The sequence below is a fragment of the Lontra canadensis genome, unplaced genomic scaffold (assembly GCF_010015895.1).
Source record: "Lontra canadensis isolate GAN:19392208 unplaced genomic scaffold, GSC_riverotter_1.0 scaffold30, whole genome shotgun sequence".
Lineage (NCBI taxonomy): Eukaryota > Metazoa > Chordata > Mammalia > Carnivora > Mustelidae > Lontra > Lontra canadensis.
The window spans coordinates 4398000-4419818 of record NW_022631024.1 but is presented as its reverse complement, the minus strand read 5'-3'; the positions used below and the strand labels follow the sequence as shown (position 1 = coordinate 4419818).

Sequence of the window (21819 nt, the reverse complement as noted above, 5' to 3'; positions counted from 1 at the left end):
CGAGTCTGGCTCTCTGCTCAGCAGGGAGCCTGCTTCCTCCTCTCTCTCTGCCTGCCTCTCTGCCTACTTGTGACCTCTGTCTGTCAAATAAGTAAATAAAATCTAAAAGAAAAAAAAGAAGAGTGAGACCAGTGGGGGCTTAGGACACAGTCCACAGAATTTCTTTGCTGGCCCAGCACTCTGCTGGCCATGCACATCCAATCTACTCATTCTACTGCACCCATTAAATTGTCTCTCATTTTCCCAGATAAAACTCTCCTCCCCATCCTGTGCCCTCTCTATTAGTTTCTACCACAACTTGCCTTGGATTCTAACTAGCTGTGGGTACCCTTGCCTTTGCTCCCTAGCCTCCAAGTTCCTGAAGATCAGAAACTATTCTGCTCCTGCTCTATGTGTGTCTACATAATAGGTGCTCAGTAAAAGCCTGTGAAATTAATTTGAACTGATTAGCTTACACCATTCTGTGAAAGCCAGTTAGGTGACGGACATTGTGTATACACTATACCATGTCATCACAACCTGTGAGCTATTTCCTACTACCCTCATCATACATGTATGAAAACTGAGGTTCACAGAAGGAAACAGTCACACAACCAACGAGGGCTAAAGCCCAAAGTTGAACCCATGGATGTCGAACTCCAAAGCCCATGCTCATTCCTCGAGGCTCAATGAATTCAACACTTCTTTTTTCTTCCTACTTGCTTCTAAGGCCAGTAGAGAGTTTAATCCCATCCAAATAATTATCAGGAATGACCAGCCTAATTGAGAGGGTGGGAGGGAGAATTGCCACAGTTTCCATGGAGCTTGTTTCTTTCATCTACATCAGAGGGCATAAGAAGTCCATTTGCTAGAGAGTTAAGTTGAGACCCAACAAGGGCTGCTGAGATGTCGTGGTGGGCACAGAAGTTAGAAAGTACAGTTTCTTTTCCAGTTTCTCATTTGGAAAAGAGCAGGGTTCCCAAATTCCATGCTATGCCTGTTTTCTCACCCCATGGACTTACGTATCTCTGTGTGTATTTTTGTTACCAGGTTTGCTAAAAAGCCCAGTGAACAAGACAGCCTTGACGCTGATTGCTGTGAGCTCCTGCATCCTGGCGATGGTGTGCGGCAGTCAGATGTCCTGTCCACTTACCGTGAAGGTGACTCTGCATGTGCCTGAGCACTTCATTGCAGACGGTAAGAAGCAAGCATAAAAGATAACCCCGTACATGTTCATCACCTTGCAGCCCCCGCTGGTCAAATGTCCTCCATGCACGGCCCAACCTCACAATTAGTTGTTTTTTTTTTTTTTTTTAAAGAGCATTCAAATCCAAAGGCCTTAAAGAGGCCCTTATGATTTGGAATCCTGTATTATTTGAATGGAATTACACTGATTTTTGCCATGGGCAAGGATGAGATTTGTTAAATAAAGGAAGAATTCAAACATGAGTGTAGAAAGATTGAGCTACTTCAGAGAACCTACTGTTTCTTTCTTTTTTTTTTTTTAAAGATTTTATTTATTTATTTGACAGAGAGCGATCACAAGTAGGCAGAGAGGCAGGCAGAGAGAGAGAGAGGGAAGCAGGCTCCCCACTGAGCAGAGAGCCCGATGTGGGACTCGATCCCAGGACCCTGAGATCATGACCTGAGCCGAAGGCAGCGGCTTAACCCACTGAGCCACCCAGGCGCCCGAACCTACTGTTTCTTATTATGCTTCTGAATCCTATTCCTAACTAAAAATATTCTCCCAAAATACTATTCGCTAATTTAAAAATATGACAGACAAGATCGTATGAGCTTTGTTGGTATTTCCTGAATATCCTGGAGAATAGTCACATTTCATTCCCTGTAAATGTACTTTATAAATATGTTATATCCTACTCTTCACCCAATTAATTTGAGTTAATGAGACACTGTAGTCACTATAATCATTTGCAAAGCATGGCCCAAGAAACTGATTAAGGTGCTTGAGATCTATTGTTAAAGTGCCCTCCAGAAAGTCGTTCCACTTTACATACTCCAGCGGGATATGATGGCACCCGTTTTCCCAAATGCTTGCCCAAGTGCTTGGCATTCCTGTTCATAAGTGTATTGAAGGCTTTCAGCAATACAATGAAGGAGACATATTAAGTGTGCAGCTTAATGAATTTTTACAGAAGAGTCCGCTCAGATTAAACCACACAACATTCCCAGTACCTTCAGCTTCCTTATACTCCCTCCTGTTAATGCCCTCCCAGAGGTGACCACCCTCTGACTTCTGGCACCATATTAGCACCACTTTTTGTTTAGAACTTTTTCCAGTTGGATGTGTATTGAACGTTTTTGACATCCTTACTCGATATTTGTCCACCTTATCTCAATGTAATTCACTTTTATCTTTAAATTTTTAAGTTCCTATTCAGAACTTAGCACCAATCCCTTCAGTATGTCTTCTCCAAAGTGAACCTTTTATCTCCTTTTTCTGAAACACTCAGACTTCTATTAATGCATTCTGTGATTGCTCCCACTTCACCGTGTGATCTAGCCTCTGCTTGTTTTTCGCCTGAACTGCTAGTAAGTTCAGTATTTCTGAATAACTGATTTTCTGACCTAAGCACAATACTTTTGGTTCATTCCTATCAAATCGTGAATGCACATGAAACAGGCAAAACTGTGAGTGTGAGATAACCAAAGGGGTAGCGAGGGAAGCAGAAGGAACTGAATTTACAGAAGCATTTAGGTCATATATGCTGACGAAAATTCAGATTGGAAGAATTGCAGGAACCTAGGTATGGTTGGCATATTAGAGATGAAAGACTAGGAGTAATAAACACTGAGTTTGGAAAGACCAAAGGGATAAATTTTGACCACTGTTGAAGGCATGCGACCTTATTTAGCTTTACTAGTTCCTACTCTTTAACTGTAGATTGATGAGCCTTAGCAACATTCAAATTTTGAATATTTTCATGCATGTAAATATAGAGCTCCTAAGAGTCTAGGTAACCTGTTCAGAGTCATGGTAAATACCTTAATGGCTAACAGCAGAAACTATAAAATAATACAAACATGGATTCAAATAATTTTTCTGTTAACTGCCATTTCTATAGCTAAGTGAAAGACTTATCTCTCTGGGCCTCAGTCCCTGCATCTATAAAATGGGTATGATAATAATATCTATTTCTTTGGATTATTATAAAGCTTACAGTTCCACATTTACCAGATTTTCAGATAACATGAAGTTGGGAAGTGGCAAAATCAAGGGGTCACTCAAGAAAACTCTAAAACTTGTGATGGCTCAGAAAGATAGACAAAAATGTGGTGAATTAAAAGGTGCCCTTCCCCAGTGGTTCTTATTCTGTCCTCTATCATAAATTTAAAACCTTACAACTTCCTATAGCGTTGTGTATTTCTGACTCTAGAGTTGTGGGAGGAGTTGTGTCTTCTGGTAGAGATATCATCTCCCTGATAACAAGCACACTGCCTGACCCATGGTGGATGCTCAGTAAATATGTGTTGAATGAACGAATTAAACCTAAATTAAAGTAGACTTATAAGTGGTTATTTGGGATTCTTCTAGTAGATCACTATGAAGAAAGGGGAGACTGAGTCAAGGAAAACTAAAGCAGAGAACGCATACAGATCAAGGATAATTGAAAATGACCATGGAGTATACAAGTACTAGAGAGTGCAAACATGGCAGGCAATGCTGGGAGACATAGCCCAAAGACTGAGTCTCAGTCTCAAGGTTTAATGGAACCCCTTTCCTCTAAAACAATGCTGCATTGTTTTGGTTAGGAATGTGTCCTTTGAAATGAGTATGTTTGGTTTCAAATCTCAGTTTCCTTATTTAATTGCTGTGAAATATAGGAGAGTCAGTTAAGTACCCTGAGTCTCAATTTTTCTCATCTGTAAAACGGAGACTATTTTGAAAAGATCAAGTGGCATCATATATATATAAAATACCAGTAAAGTATCTAAAACATGATGATTGCCCAGTAAGTGGTAGTAGTTATTGCTCTTATTCCTAAAATGACCCATAAAGGAAGAGACATCAGAAGCTGGGACATGGCGGAACAAGAAGACATAAGAAACTAAGTAGATGAGATTCTTCTGTTCTAAAACAATCTAGCAGATTCTACTGATTCTTCTGGGGATCAGCAGGAATTCAGAGAGTAATGAATACTTAAGGTTAGGTAGATGGCTGTCTAATAGTTCTCAGCAAGCAGACCTTTCCCAGCCTGATCCCAATGCCTCTAGTGGGTCGATAACCAATGTGTATTTCACCTTCCATTCCCCCACCAGCTCTCCAAAGTGGTATTTATTATTTCCATTTCACGGATAAGAAAACTAGGACTTGAAAAAGGGTGGAATCACTTTTTTTTTTTATAGTGGTAGAGCTGGGCCTAACAAAGAACCGTTTATAGAATTGGACTAGTGGGAGTTCTAGCTTTGATTTAGCTAGATCTGATTTGATCTAGCTGCAGATCCAGGAGTGTTATGCAGGAAGGCAAAAGCGGAAGTGATGCTGGTGTCTATTTTCCTGAACCCTTATTACCATTTTGCATTAATTTTTGTAAATGTATTAATATAGAACATAAATACAGTAAGAAAACAGAATGAAAGTATGTAATTCCATGATTTTATATATATATATCCACATATCATAATATAGGGCCTCACCTAAGACCCCTGGCTGAGTTATAAACAACATCATAATAAGGACTATCAGGATGAAAGCGGCCCCCATCAGATAGGAAGGACTGCATAAGACAAAGCCACCCAAGGACCTTGGCCAAGACAGTGTTCACGTTTCTTATCTTAACCCAGAAACCTTAAGCTGTCAGCCTGCCAGCCCTTAGAGAGCCCGCATCCAACCATGTATGCTGAGCTGTCCATGGTGCTGAAGCATGGGGAGAAGGCGCTGAATAATCAGGCTAGTCTTCAGAAAGAAAATGAATTCTGCACTTGTGTTATACTTGATGCTTACTGCCCATTATAGGTAAAGGTCAGCACAATATAACACTTGTCCAGACACCAGTTGGCACAAGCAATAAATCCTGACAGCCCGCATCCAAACCCTTGGCAAATATCACCCCTTTCTTTGTCTGGGTCTGCTCAGGGCCAGTAGTGGCTTTTTGCCTTGCTAAGTACACAGTGAAGACATAGACTAAGTTTGTGTCCAAACTTACTGAATTTAGCTGTTTTTTCAGCTGTGGCCTGTAAGTCATCTGCATTTGGGTCTTTTGGGTTGATAAGCTTCAGAACTAGTGAATCACATTCTTCAGGGGTGGAGCACAAGTATTAATATTATTAATGAGAACTCTGTGATCAGTTAACAGAAGCTTGAGAGCTGTGTTAATACATTAATATCTCTGTAAATATTACTTTTTTTCCATTCAAACAGATGTAATAACTCCTTGAGACCCCTTGTGTTCCTTTAAGGGGCTTTAGTTTCTTCCATCTTTGATTTTTATCAATGTCATATTAATGGAGCTGCCTCATGCTATAGCTACAGTGGTTGTCCATAGCACCAAATACAATGTGAATGGCCCACTATGAATTTTATAACAAAGCAGCCCTGGTAACATGGGCTTGGGTTTCATGCAAATTGTCCTGTAAGTGGCATTGTGGATGAGTGGTTATTGGTTAATTTTAAAAGTTATCTTATTTGAGATGTTGGTTTGTGTGATCCTTGAGGCTCCCAGTATAAGTCAGGATATATTTACCCAAATACTCTGCCCCTACAGTAAGCCAGTAGAAGAGACAACTTTTTTCAGAGACAGAGAGAGAGAGAGAGAGAGTGAATATCTCACAAAACTGAGGTCATGACCTGAGTCAAAATCAAGAGTTGGATGCTTAACTGACTGAGACACCCAGGTGCCCCAGAAAAGACAACTTTTAAAGGAATAATGTGTTTCAGTTAAGTGGGTGAGATGGTTCTGTTCTAGTGTAGACAAATAACACTATACCTAGAGTTCTCTGTTACATTCTGTTGTGTTCTGGGATTCATGCTTTGAGAAGTTGGGTGATATATTAGAAGTTGTCCAAAAGAGAGGCTTTGTAGTTGAGACTGGAAAATGTTGTGGTTACCCAATGACCTCTTAAGGAAAGGGTAAAGGACAATCATTCTATAAGAAGAGTTGAAAGAACCCAAACGAAAAGTGAGCCTAATATTATTGAGTAAATCTGTTATAAATATGGCAGTGTTTGTATACTTTCATAGAATTATTTACTCATTCAAGTGTCATAGCAAAACTGTGAGGCAGCATTTAGCATCCCTGTTTTGCATACATGGAAGGTAGGTTGTAGAGATGTTAAGTGACTTGGCCAGACTGACACAGAATGAAGCAAGATGTGAGAGCCCAAGCCTGCCTGAACCCCTGGTCCAAGGTCCTTCCATGTTCCACTCTTTGACAAATATGACCATAGTCATTATTATTTATCTTGAAAAGGGGGACAGGCTTGCAAGTCCCCAGGAAGCAAAACTAGAGATAGCCAGGTGATGAGCATGGTCAGAGATGAGATAAAATTTATCTTTAGTCTGAAAATGTCTTTACTTTCTGAGCTTCAACCTCATTATCTATAAAGTGGGGATAATAGCAATACTTATCTCATTGAGTTATTGTGAAGAATAAATGAAATAGTGCTCATAAAGCTTTTAACTCAGTTCTGGAGATCTGGTAATGGCTTAGTAAATCGTATAAATGTTAGTAGTTGTGATCATTTTTGTTTAATATTGGAAGGGGGTCATTTCAAGGTAAGGAGTTCCCCATCACAGGAAATTTCCTGAGAAGAGATGACCACATTTCTGTGAAGCCATAGAAGAAAAGTCAAGTTGACTTGGGTACATGATATTTTGATTCAGAGCCATCTCATCAGATTATAAATTTTTTAAAACACTTAATTTTTTAGGACTTTCAAAGTGTGTTTATTTATTCTTTACTACCTCATCCCAAAGTGTCCCCATCTTTGCCTAGGCTCAGAAATGGAGTAAAACTCAGGAATGAGTGAAGGCTAGGGACATCTCTTGAATACTGTATTTGAATAAACACACACACACAAATGCATGCACGGACACACAGCGGTTTATGTTGTTACGTTCACTGCATCAAAATATTCATGCCAAACTATGTATGTGTTAATATCAAGTTGTTAGCATCACCTTTTGAGATAGGGTAGGTGATACTCTAATCCTCTTTGTTTTCTATGACTGAGGAATTTGAGGAATTACCAGCCTATGAAATCCTGAAGTGGAATTATCCGTCATCAGGTTGGCCTCGTTTATTAATAAGCCATACGTGTAGCTGCTTTTGGACACAAAAATTGTATACAATGAGTCACAGTCTATACTTGCTTCCACCCCTACTTCATGTCTTTCAACCCAAGGGAGTGAGCTAATGTGTGGCTTTGTGCCGTTGATGAAGAATGAGGTTATACCAGACTTAAGAGCTCATTTGCAGGGATTTCAATACATGGAAGGAGCATTTTCAACTCTTAGAAGGAAAAATGATACCACACTGAAGGTGGCTGCTGAGTCACAAAGTGCAAAGAAATTTGTCTAAAGAGTGTAGTTCCTTGGTCCTTCTGCTCCCTGGTGTGATCTGGGGCTGTTTTAAAATATTCCATGTTGATTGCAGACCTTGGAGCACCGTAGAACATATTTGGGTATAAAAGTTCTCTACAGCAGGGTTTCTGCCTTGTTTGTTCTTCATTGCTTTGCACACGTTCCATGCTGTTACGACAGATGGGCTACCTTGTCTTGTATCTTCCTCCCTCTATGCATTTGCTTAAATGTTGCCTGCCACCAGTACCCTTCCTAATTTCCATATACCACAATCCTCCCATCTCTAAGGCCTAACTTAATTTTTTCCTTCCTCCAGAAAACCTTCTTTAGAAAACTCCCAAAACTTTTTAAAGAAAATTCCAGTCAGAAATAATCTCTCCTTCCTTGAAAACCACATAGAACTGTATTTGTACCATTTTAATAACCCCACAGTCTACCTTTCATCACTGTTACTGTTGTGAATGTGTTGTTGGGACAATTGCCACAGTCCTAAGAACTGGCCTCCTGTGTTAAATATGGCTCCCCTCCAGTCTGTCCTCAATAGTACAAATGGAGTGATATTTTAAAATGAACTATCTCAACATATTGCATCTTCCATAAAACTTGTTAAAGTACCTTTTATTATAATTGTTGTAAAGACTGAACTTCATAACCTGCCTTTTAAGTCCCTGTAAGAATCAGGGTCCCTGCCTACCTCTCTATCCAGCTTCAACTTACTTCAACTTACTTCAACTTCCTCATGTCTCTACATGGGTTCCGTAGATAAACGTGGCTGCCTCCTGCCTCAGGGCCTTTGCACAAGTTTTTCCTACTGCTTGAAAAAATCTCTCCCCACTTACTTGGTTTCACCTGGACAAATTTATTTACTCTAAAGTTACTGACTTCCCCTTTTCACATCCCTGCTTCTATGAGGTCCCTTACTAATCATTCTCTACCGGCCCTGCTCTATTCCTTGATTTTTATTTCAGTTGGTAATTATATATTATCCAGTTAATGTTGGGCTTTCCCACTAAGTTGTAAGCTCCATAAGGCTAGAGATGCTATTTGTTTTGCTCATTATATTCAACACCTAGGACAGTGTCCAAAACAGAGTTTGTGTCACCAAAAAGCACTTATGGGATGGAAAAAGGGAAAAGGGGAAAAGAAAGAAGGAAGGAAGGAAAGAAAGAAGAAGAGAGGGTGGGAGGGAGGGAGAGAGGGAGGGAGAGAAGAAGGAAGAAAGCAAAATAAATGAAAAAAAAAATGAAGTGATTTCCATAGCTAGACTTAAATTTCCTCAAGGTCAAGGGCCACAGCTTATTCATGTCCTAGCCTATTGTGAAACCTAGCAGAGGCTTCAGTAGACGTAGAATGAATTGTGTCTGTGAAATGAATGAAGGGAGGGCAGGGAAGCAGGTGGACCCAGATGCCCTCAGAAGATATATCCTGGGGAATGACGGTACACAAAATCTGAGTTTGCCTCTCCTTCTATGATTGACTTTACTCCCCATGGTTTTTGTTCCCATCCCCAAAGATAAGAAACTCCAATCAAAATCCCATTTCTCCCCCAGCACCAAAATGAAGCAAGCTTTATCCAGAAGCCCAGGCAGAGGGGAAAATATAAATTGAGCTGAGATTCAGAACACCCAGAGGGGGAGGTGGCAATGAAATACCAATAAACTATATTAATATGCTGAAATCAAGAAGAATAGGTTGAACTCCAACCCAGATTTAATAACTATACATGAGAGAGTGCAGGGAGAAGGCAAGGCTAGGTTTCAGTCAGAATTAAAATGAGATCTGTAATGAAACTGGTAATATAATTATAAACTGTGAAAACTTTTTTTTTTTTCCCTTCTCCCTCTTCTTGTACTTAATGGGCAGCTCGCTCAGCAATGACCTGGAGCTGGTGCTTGGAGCAGAGCATACCCCCTAGAGTGGAATCTGCTTCCCCTCCCACCATCAAACCTCTTCATTAGAAAATTCTGAATCCACAAAACCATGGAAGGAAAAAAAAAATGCTTCAAGCCATTTCTTCTTTAAATAGTAACTGATCCCCAGGTTAGAAGTGACAAAGGGCTTGAGGGAGAATGAACCCCAGAAAACCGTTTTCAGCTGCTGTACATGTTCAGGCTTTTAAAGATATCACAACAGCCAGTTGGGTTGGGATTTTTAATGACACTCTGTGCTAAGATGTTAGCTTGGCGTCTGACCAGGAGGAATTGTTATTAATTTCCTTTCTTAACAAAAGGGATAACTGAGTTTGACGTCCAAAATTGGAGACTAATTTCTGTGTTTTGATAGCACATTGAGTCCAAAAATACATTCCTAGGAACTGAGGTTGAAAGGGGTAGGGAAATTTAATTTCTTCTCATTAAAATTCCATTCTGCTGCTGTGGGCAGAAGACCACGTTGACTTTGCAACAAGGAGGGGAGAGTGATGGATGGGAGCTTTGATGAGAGGGAGCTTGAGATTATAGTTTGTTGTTCCATCCTTGTTGGCCTGGTGTTTGCAGAGTGGTGTAGGGGTGAGGCAGAGGTGCAGTGCTGGGAGAGAGAAGGTAACATGATGCAGTGGCTAAGTGCATTGATCTATGACCCAAGAGACGTGAGTTCTACTCCCAGATAGTCTGCTTTCTAGGTTGTCTTCCCTATCCCCTGCCTTGGGTATATTAATTCATCCCCCTGAGCCTCAGTTTCCTCATCCAAAAACATTGTTAATACTCCTTGCTTCAAATGAGTGTCAGAGGGCTGATGAATGTGGGCTCACTTGGCCAAGTAGGAGAATAGGTCTGATAATGAGAATGGGGTGTTTTCCCTTTCTGTTGATCATAAGGTTATTATTTATAAAGACAATAAAAGAGTTGGAAAGAGCTCTTGGTGGGTGTGGCCACATCAGTCAAAGGTTAGCTGGGCCAAAGGGAAGAAATTAAATAGTTAAGAATTAGTGCATTACAACACTTCCTTATTCACATACAATACCTGTTTTTTTCCCTCTCTTCCTTCCTCCCTTCCTGTGATCAACAAATATTGCACATCCCCTTCTCCGTGGCATGTGTAGATGTCAGGGGTGCAGACATGAATAGAACAGACTCTCTGACTTCTCCTATAGAGAGAAAGTTGTACTGGATGCTGTGGGGACAGAGAAGAAGGGCAGCCACCTACCCCAAGGAGAGTGCCGCTAAGGGGAGGATGTCTTAAAGGGTGCTACCTGAGCTAGAACTCAGAGCCACTGCTGGTTATCTAGAGCTGGGTGCTAGATGATAGCAGGATTATCAGAGAGGCATGGGCTCTTTCCAGTACATACATCCAGACCCTGCTGGTTAAGCCTTCTGATGATGAGCTACGATCTACACTAATAATTGGTAGCATTTACAGAACACTACTAAGTGCCAGGCCCTTTGCTAAGGACCTTGCATAGGGTCACCTCATTTACTTCTAATACCTCATGAAGGAGATCCAGACATTCTCCTAACTATTGTCAATTTAAGGGAAACTGAAGCCCAGGCAGTTTATGGGACCACCTGAATGTCACAAAGGCAGGAACGGGTTGAGCAAAATTATTTCAAATTAGCAGCTGCAGAATGCGGTAGACAGAGAATTAGATGCCTGCACTTGGGGTGTGGCCCTGCCACGAATTCTCCAGGACTTTGGCAATCTCTGCTTCCCCAGGCCTCAGGATTTTTCCTTGCACAATCTGGGAAGGGAACAAGATGGTACTTAAAATTCCTTCCTGCCCTAACATTCTAAAAGTGGAATGAAAAACCCTGTGATTCAAAATCCCCTTTTACTCATTGCATTGTGTGCATGGCCTCTGGAGTCTTTACGCAACCACCCATTAGCAGCCCTGTCTCTTCTGACTCTTGTCTGGGCCTCTCTGTCAAGGCCTCGCAGCCCCCTGAGCAAGGATCTTGGGAGCAAAGGCAGCTGAGCAAACCTTTCACAGCCCACAAGTTGCCATTTGAAGAAAGCTTAGAAGGATCACAGCCAAGCTTGGGCAGGGACTGTGGGCTCCCAAGGCTGGGATGAAAAAAGAAGGGGTGGGGAGCTGGGCCATGGTGGGAAAGATGCATCCCCATCTCCAGCTCCCAGCTTCAGCTGCCAAGGGACCTTGAGCATCTCGGATGCCAGAAAGAGTCTGGGAGGGAGAGAATGCATCCTATTCACAGGGTAGAGATGAGATGGGAGGAATAATTAAAACCTGTACATCCCTCCTGCCTCCCCGTACTCCCTCCATCAGGCCCCTGGTGCCCAGCAGAGCCTCACTGCTTGACTTCCCTCCCCAGCCACCCTTATGGGTGATCTAAGCCAAATGTGTCTGCAGCTGCACAGCCTGGGTTTGGGGTCAGCCGCTGGCAACTTTCTGAACCTTTGCTAAAGACCTGGACATCTTTACCTGCAGCTTGAATGACCTCCAGAGCCCGGAGCACCCCTGATCTTTCCATGTGTTCCATCTTCTGCTTTAAACCTAACTCGCATTTGGGATTTATCGGTAGATTGAGATACCAAGGCTCTCAGCTGACCCTTGCTAAGAAGTCGCCCCCCTGGGACACAGTCAGTCCTGTTCCTGAGTCAGTCGTGCCCTCACGTCTCAGGGTGAGATGGGGAAAGCACGAGAGATTTAGAATGGGAAAACCACAGGTTCAAGTCTGCAGTTCTCTACTTACAAACTGTGGGTCTTGGGTGAGTCACCTCCCTGTTCTGAGCTGGCAATTTCACTATCTATAAAAGTAAAGCCCTTAGACCCTACTTCACGAGGTGATGGTGAAGATGAAATAGAGAGTGATATGAAAATATCCCACAACAGGTGCTCAGTAAATGCTAATCATATCCTCAAAGGGATCACACCTGTTATTTAAAGTGACAGGGTAACTATAAAGCAGAAGACTACAATAGAAGGTAAATCATAATCTGGACCAGGGAGGGCATAGAGACAGGAGTCAGCAAGGTTGTCAGGGAAACCTGGAGTATTTTCCACATTGCCAGATCTGGGTAAAGCCTTTGGGAGTGAGACTGTTTGTCCCATTGGAAGGAGCTGGATGGGCAGGATGGGGAGTGAGAGGGTGCCCTGTTAGAGATCCAGGAGGGAGAGAGAATGAGAAGGACAGTATTTCAGACCAAGAGGACAAAAGGTGTGGCCAGAACAGAAAACATCCAGAGCGCCCCAGGCTCCAAGGGGCATGATGGGGACTAATGGGAGGTGTTCTGTGGGGCTTTCCTCCTGGAAGTGACTGGAAGGCGTGGAGCCACTGAAGGATGTAAACCAGAGGGTGCCAAGGTCACAGCTGCTCTTACAAAAGGCAATGCAGGGTGGTAAGTTCAGGCTGTGGAGTTAGCTGCATCTGGGTTCAAATGCTGACCCTGTGAATGAGTAGCTAGTTGATATCACAGATATTACTGAACCTTTCTGGCCTGTTTCTTAATCTACAGAGCAGGCATGATGATAATAATAGCTTCCTCTCGGGAAAATTAAATGAGATACTATCCGTCAAGCCTTCAGCAGAATGTTTGGCAATCAGGGGGCACTCACTAATACTCATTTTCACTGGCAGTGCACCCTCCTCATCTAAGTTGGTTCCCCTGTTAAATGTGCACTCAGCACATTTTACAATTGCTTATTTGATGTCTAATTTGGCTAAGAGTCTGAGACGTAGAATCACACTCCTCAGGTTCGATACTTGGCTCTGGTATTTCCTAGCTATGTCGCACTGAACTAGTTATTTAATTCCAAAGCCTCTGTCTGCTCATCTGTGAAATGGGGATAACAGCAGTAAAGCACCTCCAAGAGCAGTCGAGTGACTGAATACGAAGCGGATGGCCAGCATGGCACACAGTCAGTGCTCAGTACACCCCAGCTAATGCCGCCTTCAGCCCCTTAAGGACCCAGAGTGTAGCTCGCTTGTTCCTGTGAATGCTCTGGTAAGTCAGTGGATGTTCAATAAAGACTCGTGGGCGGATGGACCACAGCGAGGAAGGAGGAAGCTGTTAAGGGGCTATTAAACGTTTGTCTGCAGGATGATGTCTAAACTAGGGCATTGGCAGTGACAGAGAAGACAGGGCATTCCTATAAGGCTGGAACCATGGACATTTAGTAATTCACAGCAAGGAGGCACCGAGGAGGGAAAGGAGTCAGAGACGGCTCGGCACCTGCCTCCCAACACCCCTGAGAGCCTGGTGACCCCAGAACATCTTCTGCCACGCCATGAAGTGTGGTGGTTAAGACCACGAATGCCAGCGGCAGAGTACGGGGTTTCAAATCCCAACTCCACCTTTCCCGTGGCCCTGGTTCATCTTCTGAAAAATGGGGATGCCAGTGTGCCAGGAATCAGACCACACTGTAAGGATGAAACGGGTGGTTAAATGCTAGAGCCTGACCATTAGTAAACACTCTTGCGGGCTCGCCGTTATGACTGCTGTGCTCAACTACCAGCTCACCTGTGTGAAGACGAGGAAGCAGATGCCCACTTCTCGGCTACATTTGTAGGGGAAAAAAAAAAAAAAGTCACAAGCAAATGTGAAGAATACAGAATATTTGGACCAGTACAGATCCTGCCTGGATGAAAATTACTAGTAAGAGATGTCACTGTGTTCTGTGAGCAAAATTAATTCACCAGATTTCTGAAGGCTGCCCTCCCAAAGGTCTGATTATGTGAGTGATATTTTAGGTGATGCCTTTGGAATCAGGGGATTCCAAAGACTCAGGCTGGGGCAGAGGCTGGTGTGCGATCATTCTGGGCCCCCACACAGTTGCTGCTGTGCCCTGTAAGCATGAAGACTCTGGGGGTGGCCGTTTCCTACACGGATGCAGATGCCGCATGAATGTGCTGGGCATGGGACCGGCTGCAGAAGCAGAGGCCTGGAGGGAGGCCCAGGGGCCCAGCGGCCCAGCTACTGGAACTGCTGTCACATTTGAAATATGGAATCAATTAAAAATGGCGGCTTCTGCCACGTCAAGAGGGAGAACATGGTACAGAGGTGAGGGCACACCATGGGTCTGTTGCAAGGTAACCAGCATAGCAATTTTCTAAATTGTGAGTGCCCAGAGCTACATCCCAGCCTCTCTTCGCCTGTTTCCCATTTCATATGCATGCCAGCCAGACAAAGTGGCTGTTTCCTGAAGGCCCTAAACATTCTTTTTTGCTGCTTAACAAACAGCCCTTTCTTTTTTTTTTTTTTAATTTTTAAAGATTCTATTTTTTTTAATTTTTTATTTTTTCAGCATAACAGTATTCATTATTTTTGCACCACACCCAGTGCTCCATGTAATCCGTGCCCTCTCCAATACCCACCACCTGGATCCCCCAACCTCCCACCCCCCCGCCCCTTCAAAACCCTCAGATTGTTTTTCAGAGTCCATAGTCTCTCATGGTTCACCTCCCCTTCCAATTTCCCTCAACTCCCTTCTCCTCTCCATCTCCCCTTGTCCTCCATACTATTTGTTATGCTCCACAAATAAGTGAAACCGTATGATAATTGACTCTCTCTGCTTGACTTATTTCTTTTTTCTTTCTTTTTTTTTAAGATTTTATTTATTTATTTGACAGACAGAGATCACAAGTAGGCAAAGAGGCAGGCAGAGAGAGAGAGAGGAGAAAGCAGGCTCCCTGCTGAGCAGAGAGCCCGATGTGGGGCTAGATCCCAGGACCCTGGGATCATGACCTGTGACGAAGGCAGAGGCTTTAACCCACTGAGCCACCCAGGTGCCCCTGCTTGACTTATTTCACTCAGCATAATCTCTTCCAGTCATGTCCATGTTGCTACAAAAGTTGGGTATTCATCCTTTCTGATGGAGGCATAATACTCCATAGTGTCTATGGACCATATCTTCCGTATCCACTCGTCCATTGAAGGGCATCTTGGTTCTTTCCAGTTTGGCGACCGTGGCCATTGCTGCTATGAACATTGGGGTACAGATGGCCCTTCTTTTCACTACATCTGTATCTTTGGGGAGATACCCAGTAGTGTAATGGCAGGGTCATAGGGAAGGTCTATTTTTAATTTCTTGAGGAATCTCCATACTGTTCTCCAAAGTGGCTGCACCAACTTGCATTCCCACCAACAGTGTAAGAGGGTTCCCCTTTCTCCACATCCTCTCCAACATATGTTGTTTCCTGTCTTGCTAATTTGCCAGCATTCTCTTTTCCCTCCATTCCTCCTAGCTGTCACCTTCTGGTGCTTGGGCATTTAGCTCAGGTGTGGCAAGGGGGACCTTCCCGAGGAGGCAGGGCCCCTGCTCTGTGTGCCCAGAGGTTTCTGATTCGGGCTCATCACAATGCCGGTGATGCTCTGTGATATGGATCTGTCTCGTTATAGGCTACTGTCAGGCAGACCCTGTCTCTTCCACTTTCAGGGGCTCCAAATTTTGTCACAGTCTCCAACATAGAGTGGAGCCTCATATTACATCTATTTCCCATTCAAGACATAAAATCAGGGCACATGGTCTGACAATGAGATGGACTTCTGAACACAGGAAATGTAAGCTGTGTGGTTCACAAAGCTCTATCCAGAACAGAATAGAAGATGGAGAAGACAGTTCTCACTGAGACAGATCTCAAAGGATTCTTTTTTTTTTTTTTTAAGATTTTATTTATTTATTTGACAGAGAGAGACAACAAAAGAGGGAACACAAGCCGGGGGAGTGGAAAAGGGAGAAGCAAGCTCCCTGCTTAGCAGGGAGCACGATGCAGGTCTCAATCCCAGGGTCCTGAGATCATGACCCGAGCTGAAGGCAGACATTCAATGACTAAGCCACCCAGGTGGCTTTTTTTTTTTTTTTTTTTGAGAAAGAGAGAGTGTGTGAGTTCACATGAGCAGGTATTGGGGGGAGGGGGAGAGGGAGAGAAAGAATACCAGGCAGGCTCTATGCCCAGTGCAGATCTCATGACCCTGAGACCATGACCTAAGCCAAGACCAAAAATCAGACACTTAACCAGCTGAGCCACCTAGGTGCCCTAGATTTAAAAGATTCCTAGAGAAAGTAGGCATTGAGTTGAGCATCAAGGAAGGTTGATCTTGGAGAGATCCATCTTCCTCCTCAAAGAATTTGTTTGAAGATAGGGTAGAACTGGTTTGGGCAAAAGAGAATGGGTCTCAGCTTCTCCCCTTTCCGTGATGGACCTGCTTCATCAGCCTTCAGCACCACCCCCTCCCCATCCTTGGACACCCCAGTAAGATCCGTATATACAAGGAACACATTCTTGTGTCATATTTGGTGTTCCAGACACAAAATGAGGACAGCAACTTGGAATTTGGAGCCCTCCAGGTGCCTTCTCAGACTTTCCAGCCTTCTGCCCTCCTGGGATCAAACTCACTGTGAGAATCTGAATCAATATAATATTAGATGATTATAAAGGTGTCAGCTAGAAGTTATCATGTGCCTCTGACATGATAGGCAGTGTGCTAGATGTTTGACCAGCAGTGTCTTCTTTAATCTCTACAGAACTTACTCACACATTGAACAAATATTTGTTTCATGTATCCTTATGTGTCCTGGAGTGATAGAGATGCTATCTTAGAAAAGGCATTATGAGTGACCCTGCCTTCATAATGCTTTCATTCTCACAAGAGACAGACACTTGGCTAAGAAAACTAGCAAAATAATGAAATACACCATGGCAGCGAAATGAGTGAGAGCTGCTGGGAAAATAACAGAAATGGTGGAAAACAAAGAGGCACGTTGGGATATCAAGCCCAGATACAGTGGTTAGAGAAGACCTCTCTGAGGAGGTGCCATTTAAGCCGAGACAGGTGGGGTGCGGGGGAGGAAAGTGTGTCCCAGCCTCAGTGCATCCAAAGCCTCTAGAGCAATGGGACGTCTGGAATGAGGTCTGCCCAGTTTCGTGGGGGTGGGGTGAGGGAGAATTGCAGAGGAGACCAGTGACCTGATCTTCTATGGAGGAAGCATTCTTGTTTCCTTTCCCCACTGGCAAGGGAGCTGGTGTTCAGCAAGTCAGGTTCTGATGAGTGTCCTTTGTTCAGGGGCATTTGCTCTATGCCCCAACTTTGTGTGTTTAAATTCAACTGGTCCACCCCACGTCCAACCAGCTGACACCCACAGGAACTCTCAGCATCCTGGCTGTGGTTACTTCTCTCCTGGACTTCCCCCAACCCCCTTGCCTTCTTAATTACCTTCAGTTCATTCCCTGCATCTTCCTGGTTCCTGACAGTGTTTGTGCTTCTTTTCCTCTGCCCATCTCCACGCTGCACTAAGAACCAGGGACAGACTGACCTCTCTCTTGGACCTGCCGCTCTACTCTGTCTCAAACACAGCCTTCCTTCCCACTCTGAATCCATCCGTGATGGTGCCCCAGAAACCAGCATGTTTAATCATCTTGGAACCCAGTCCCCAATTTCCAGCCGATGCTTGTCAGCTCATTGTTTGAGACCCATAATTTGAAGGGGATTGGAGTTTTACTAAGCGACCTGAGTTCTTGAAATTATAAAGGATAGATAAATTGGTAAGGTGGAATGTCAAGCAGTGGGTGATAATTATTTTTTAAAAGGAATTTTGCCCCACCTCCCACTCATTTAAGTCTGGTTTTCAAAATCAGTATCCTTGTCTGTTGCCATAGAAGATGCTACTTGGGGAATTTCAGGGCACTTTCCTGTAATGGAAATGAGAAAGTCAAAAAAGAAACACACCAGCTAATAATATTCCTTTTTGCCCTGGGATACTGTTCATGATTATTTCTCAGAAGTGATCTTTAATTGTTTCATCTAAAGAGTATGCATCTTTTTCCCTCTGACTATCTCTTCATAGAGGTTTGTGAATTGGTTCCAGCTATTAGTCCCACTTACTAATTTCCTCTGAGCCTTGCTGGCTGAAGCACTGGGCTTGGAACAACTTTTAATTTTGTTTTTAATTAAATTTCAGTTGTTTCAAATCACTCACTTTTAATGTCATTTCTTTGCAGCCCCCAGAAGCTGTGTGTTCTTGTTTACGCACACACATAATCTGAAGTGTGTGTGTCTGTGGCATGGCTAAAGACGGACTCCTGGCTGGGGTCCAGAGCAAGAGCGGGCAATTAAGAAAATAGAAATGAGTCAAGAATGAGCTTTTGTTTACACGGTTGCATCCAGAGCTAATATGTTGTTAAAGCAGGAATCTGGGTTATTGTGTTTGTTTTTGCCAAACCATATTTGAACAAGGCAACGTTCCCTTGTATTCCACAAGAGGATCATCAACTTATGTAGGTAGAAATAGCATAAGAATAGCTAACACTTATTAAGCATTTATTACGTACTAGGTACTGTTTTAAATACTTTACGTGTATTAGCTCATTTACATTAAAACTGAGTAATTTGAAACAACATAAATTTAATTTACATGTATTGCCTCCCCCATTCCTATGAGATTATTATCTACCATTTTATAGCTGAGAAACCCAGGCCCATTTAAGTGGATCATTACCACTTGGTTAGTTCCTGGCAGTGCCAGAGCATGAATACTGACCACCTGACTCCATATTCCTGCCCTTAAGCACCGTACGAGACAATGCTGTCTATGAAGAGACAAAAGGCCTTCAGCATCGCAATGAAATTAACAACAAAAAAGTGGAAAATTGACTAGTTCTTGGCCAAAGTCAAAATGATGTTAGTTTTATATGTGGTCTTCTACATGACCTCTGCTAATACCCATTCCTCTTGTGTAAACCATGAGGCTACAGCAAAAGATTTGGTTTGGATTCACAAAAATTGTGCTTTGGGTCTTCAGACTGGGTTCTTTCAGATATTAAGCCCTCCAGAAAGGACAATGAAGTTTGAAGACAAAATCATATCCATATGCCAAAGTCCTCCATATCCCCTGGGCCATCTTGCATCATTTGCTGCTGTTCGTTCCAACTGGGAACAGAACCTCACCAATCTGCGATCTCAGAAACTTCATGTGTCTTATTTTCTTTGTAGGGAACACTATCTTGTGGATATCACCACTTTCCCTCCTCTTCTCCAATACACACACACACACATATGCACAGAGTTGGGTACTCACAACACCCTGTTTCCTAACCCATGGCTCTCCTTTCTTATTTGTAGTCCTGTAAGTGTTGGTGCATTTACCTGTTTAATGCCCATTTCCAGCTCAGTGCTGAGCACTTTTTATGGCCAAGTCCTATGGTGCCATGTCTTTTTCACTCCCTGCTAGATGTCCAGGACTTACGGCTAGGCCCGGGACACATACAGCACTCGATAAACATGGGTTGAATGTACAGATAAATACATTCAGACTTCAGCGAAATAACTAACCTGCTGAGAGGCAAAGTGACAGTAGATAAAGCCCATCCCCCAGAGTCTGGACAGCCAGACTGTAGTCCCAGGTTTGCCATTAAGTATTTGTATGTAACTTGGGCAAGAAACACCTTTCGTACCTTCAGCATCTTTGTTTGTGACGGTGGATGAGGATAATTCATAGAACATATGTGCTTAAACACAGAGTATCATATGATCGAATGCCAACCACTCTAAAAATATTTTCTATTCATTAACTTACTTCATCCTGACAGTGATCCTAGAGGAAGTGACTATTATTTTCCTCTTTCTTTTTTTCAAATGAGGAAAACTGAGTCCCAACGAGGGCAGTAGGTTTATCCAGGCTCGCACAGCTGCCGAGCAAGATGTCTGACCCCAGAAGCCTCCATATTTCTTGCTTGAGGACCGTGTGAGACATTGGTTGTGAAGGTGTCATAGGGCACCTTACATGCTAAACAAAAACTGCCAGCCACTAAGGCTCATTAGTGAGTCTCGAGTGAGATCTGAAGCACCTTTGGAGAGTGGGTGGGGAGAGCTGTGCGGTTTCCCTCTTTTCTTTCCATGTGATAGCCTCTGAGGTCGTGTTCCTCACACTGAAAGCGCCATCTCTCACTTCATCCGTCCATCCCCTTAGAATGTTTCCTGATTGCCCACAAAGTCCCCAACCCTGGGCCAAGGAACAGTAATTTGAAGATGTGTTAGACATGGATTGTCTCTCAGAAAGCTCAGTCTTTTTAAAGGTGGAGGAACCATCCGGCATACCCCAAACCTGGCCACATGGTTGGGGGCGTGGGATACTCAGTAAGCATGCGCAGTAAGCATGCGCATTAGCAGTGACACTGATGTGAGGAGAGAGGTTCAGAAGCCAGGGCATTGGGGACTGAAGGACAGACAGGTCACTTCCTGGTGAGAGGACAAGGGAAGGAAGAGTTTGGCTTTGGCTGGGTGCTGGAAGGGTGGGTATGATAAGGAGGACATCCAGGGTAGCGGAACAGTCTGCACAAAGCCAGGGGTGTGGGCTCGGAAGGGCATGCGTGGGAGGGAGGAACTGCCCCATCCAGTCCTCATCCAGTGCCCCTTCACAGTCCTTAGTTGCCAGGGACAAAGAAAGAAAGAACAAACACATCTTGGCCACCTACTATGTGTTGGACTTGATACTGTAACTTTGTATATATTCTATCCTTTATTCCTCCTGAACCTTCTGAGATAGTTGGTGTTAATACTGGTAGTGGTGGCGACAGTAGTAATAATAGCAGTAGTAGTAATAGGACGAGCAGCAGCAGCATTCTTACTGCAAAAGTAGCAGAGGAATGAATGAGGAAAATACCAAATATGCTCTTTTTCATAGTCTGTGGGGTTGTTGACTCTTTTTTTGTGTATATCCTCCCAGAATTTTTGTGACTCCCAAACACACACACACACACACACACACACACACACACACACTGAATTGCCCTTTGGATGTTTGTTGGAAACTTGAGATAAGGTCTTATATATTCTAGGCCACCTTGCTTTCCTCATCAACCATGGATATCACAATGTCCCTTTATACACAGGAGTTATGTGGTAGGTACTAGTGTCCCCATTTCATACAACAGGAACCCTTAGGCTTACAGGATCAGGTAAGGGACCTAAGTCAGCAGAAAAATGGCAGGATGGGGCTCCGACCCATGCCGGCTGGCTCCAGGACCTGGCTCCCTGAAGCACCTCCATGTCCCTCTGGGAGCAGAATGAAATAACTTATCCTTCACCTGTTCACCTGTCACATACCAGAAATGCCATCAGCCATCCCATGTCCTGCTTGAGCCTCAAGGCCTTCTTTTAGCCCTCAAATAAAGTTTCATCTTTACTCTCCTTATCTTTGCCATAATTCATTGTAGGGTTTGGCTGGCAAAGGGCTCATGGCAGTGAACGTTATGGTGTGGCTAAGCTGCACATCTCCTTTGTTATGTTGCTCTAGGTACCAATATTATATATTTAGGCAGCTGTTCTCATCTGTGCCAGACAGTGAAATCTGTTCCATCAACATGACTGTGGAAGCCTCTGCATTTTGGGAAGCTTTATCCTATGTA

The 21819-nt window shown here is 43.5% G+C and overlaps 1 protein-coding gene across 3 annotated transcripts in view; it reads left to right on the top strand.

Moving 5' to 3' along the window:
• ASTN2 (astrotactin 2) overlaps positions 1-21819 on the top strand; it is an 851408-nt gene that overhangs the window by 343722 nt on the left and 485867 nt on the right. For all 3 annotated transcript variants that reach the window (XM_032865713.1, XM_032865714.1, XM_032865712.1), the window contains one exon: positions 1030-1176. In XM_032865713.1, coding sequence (XP_032721604.1) covers positions 1030-1176 — 147 coding nt within the window. The remainder of the gene's footprint in view (positions 1-1029; positions 1177-21819) is intronic.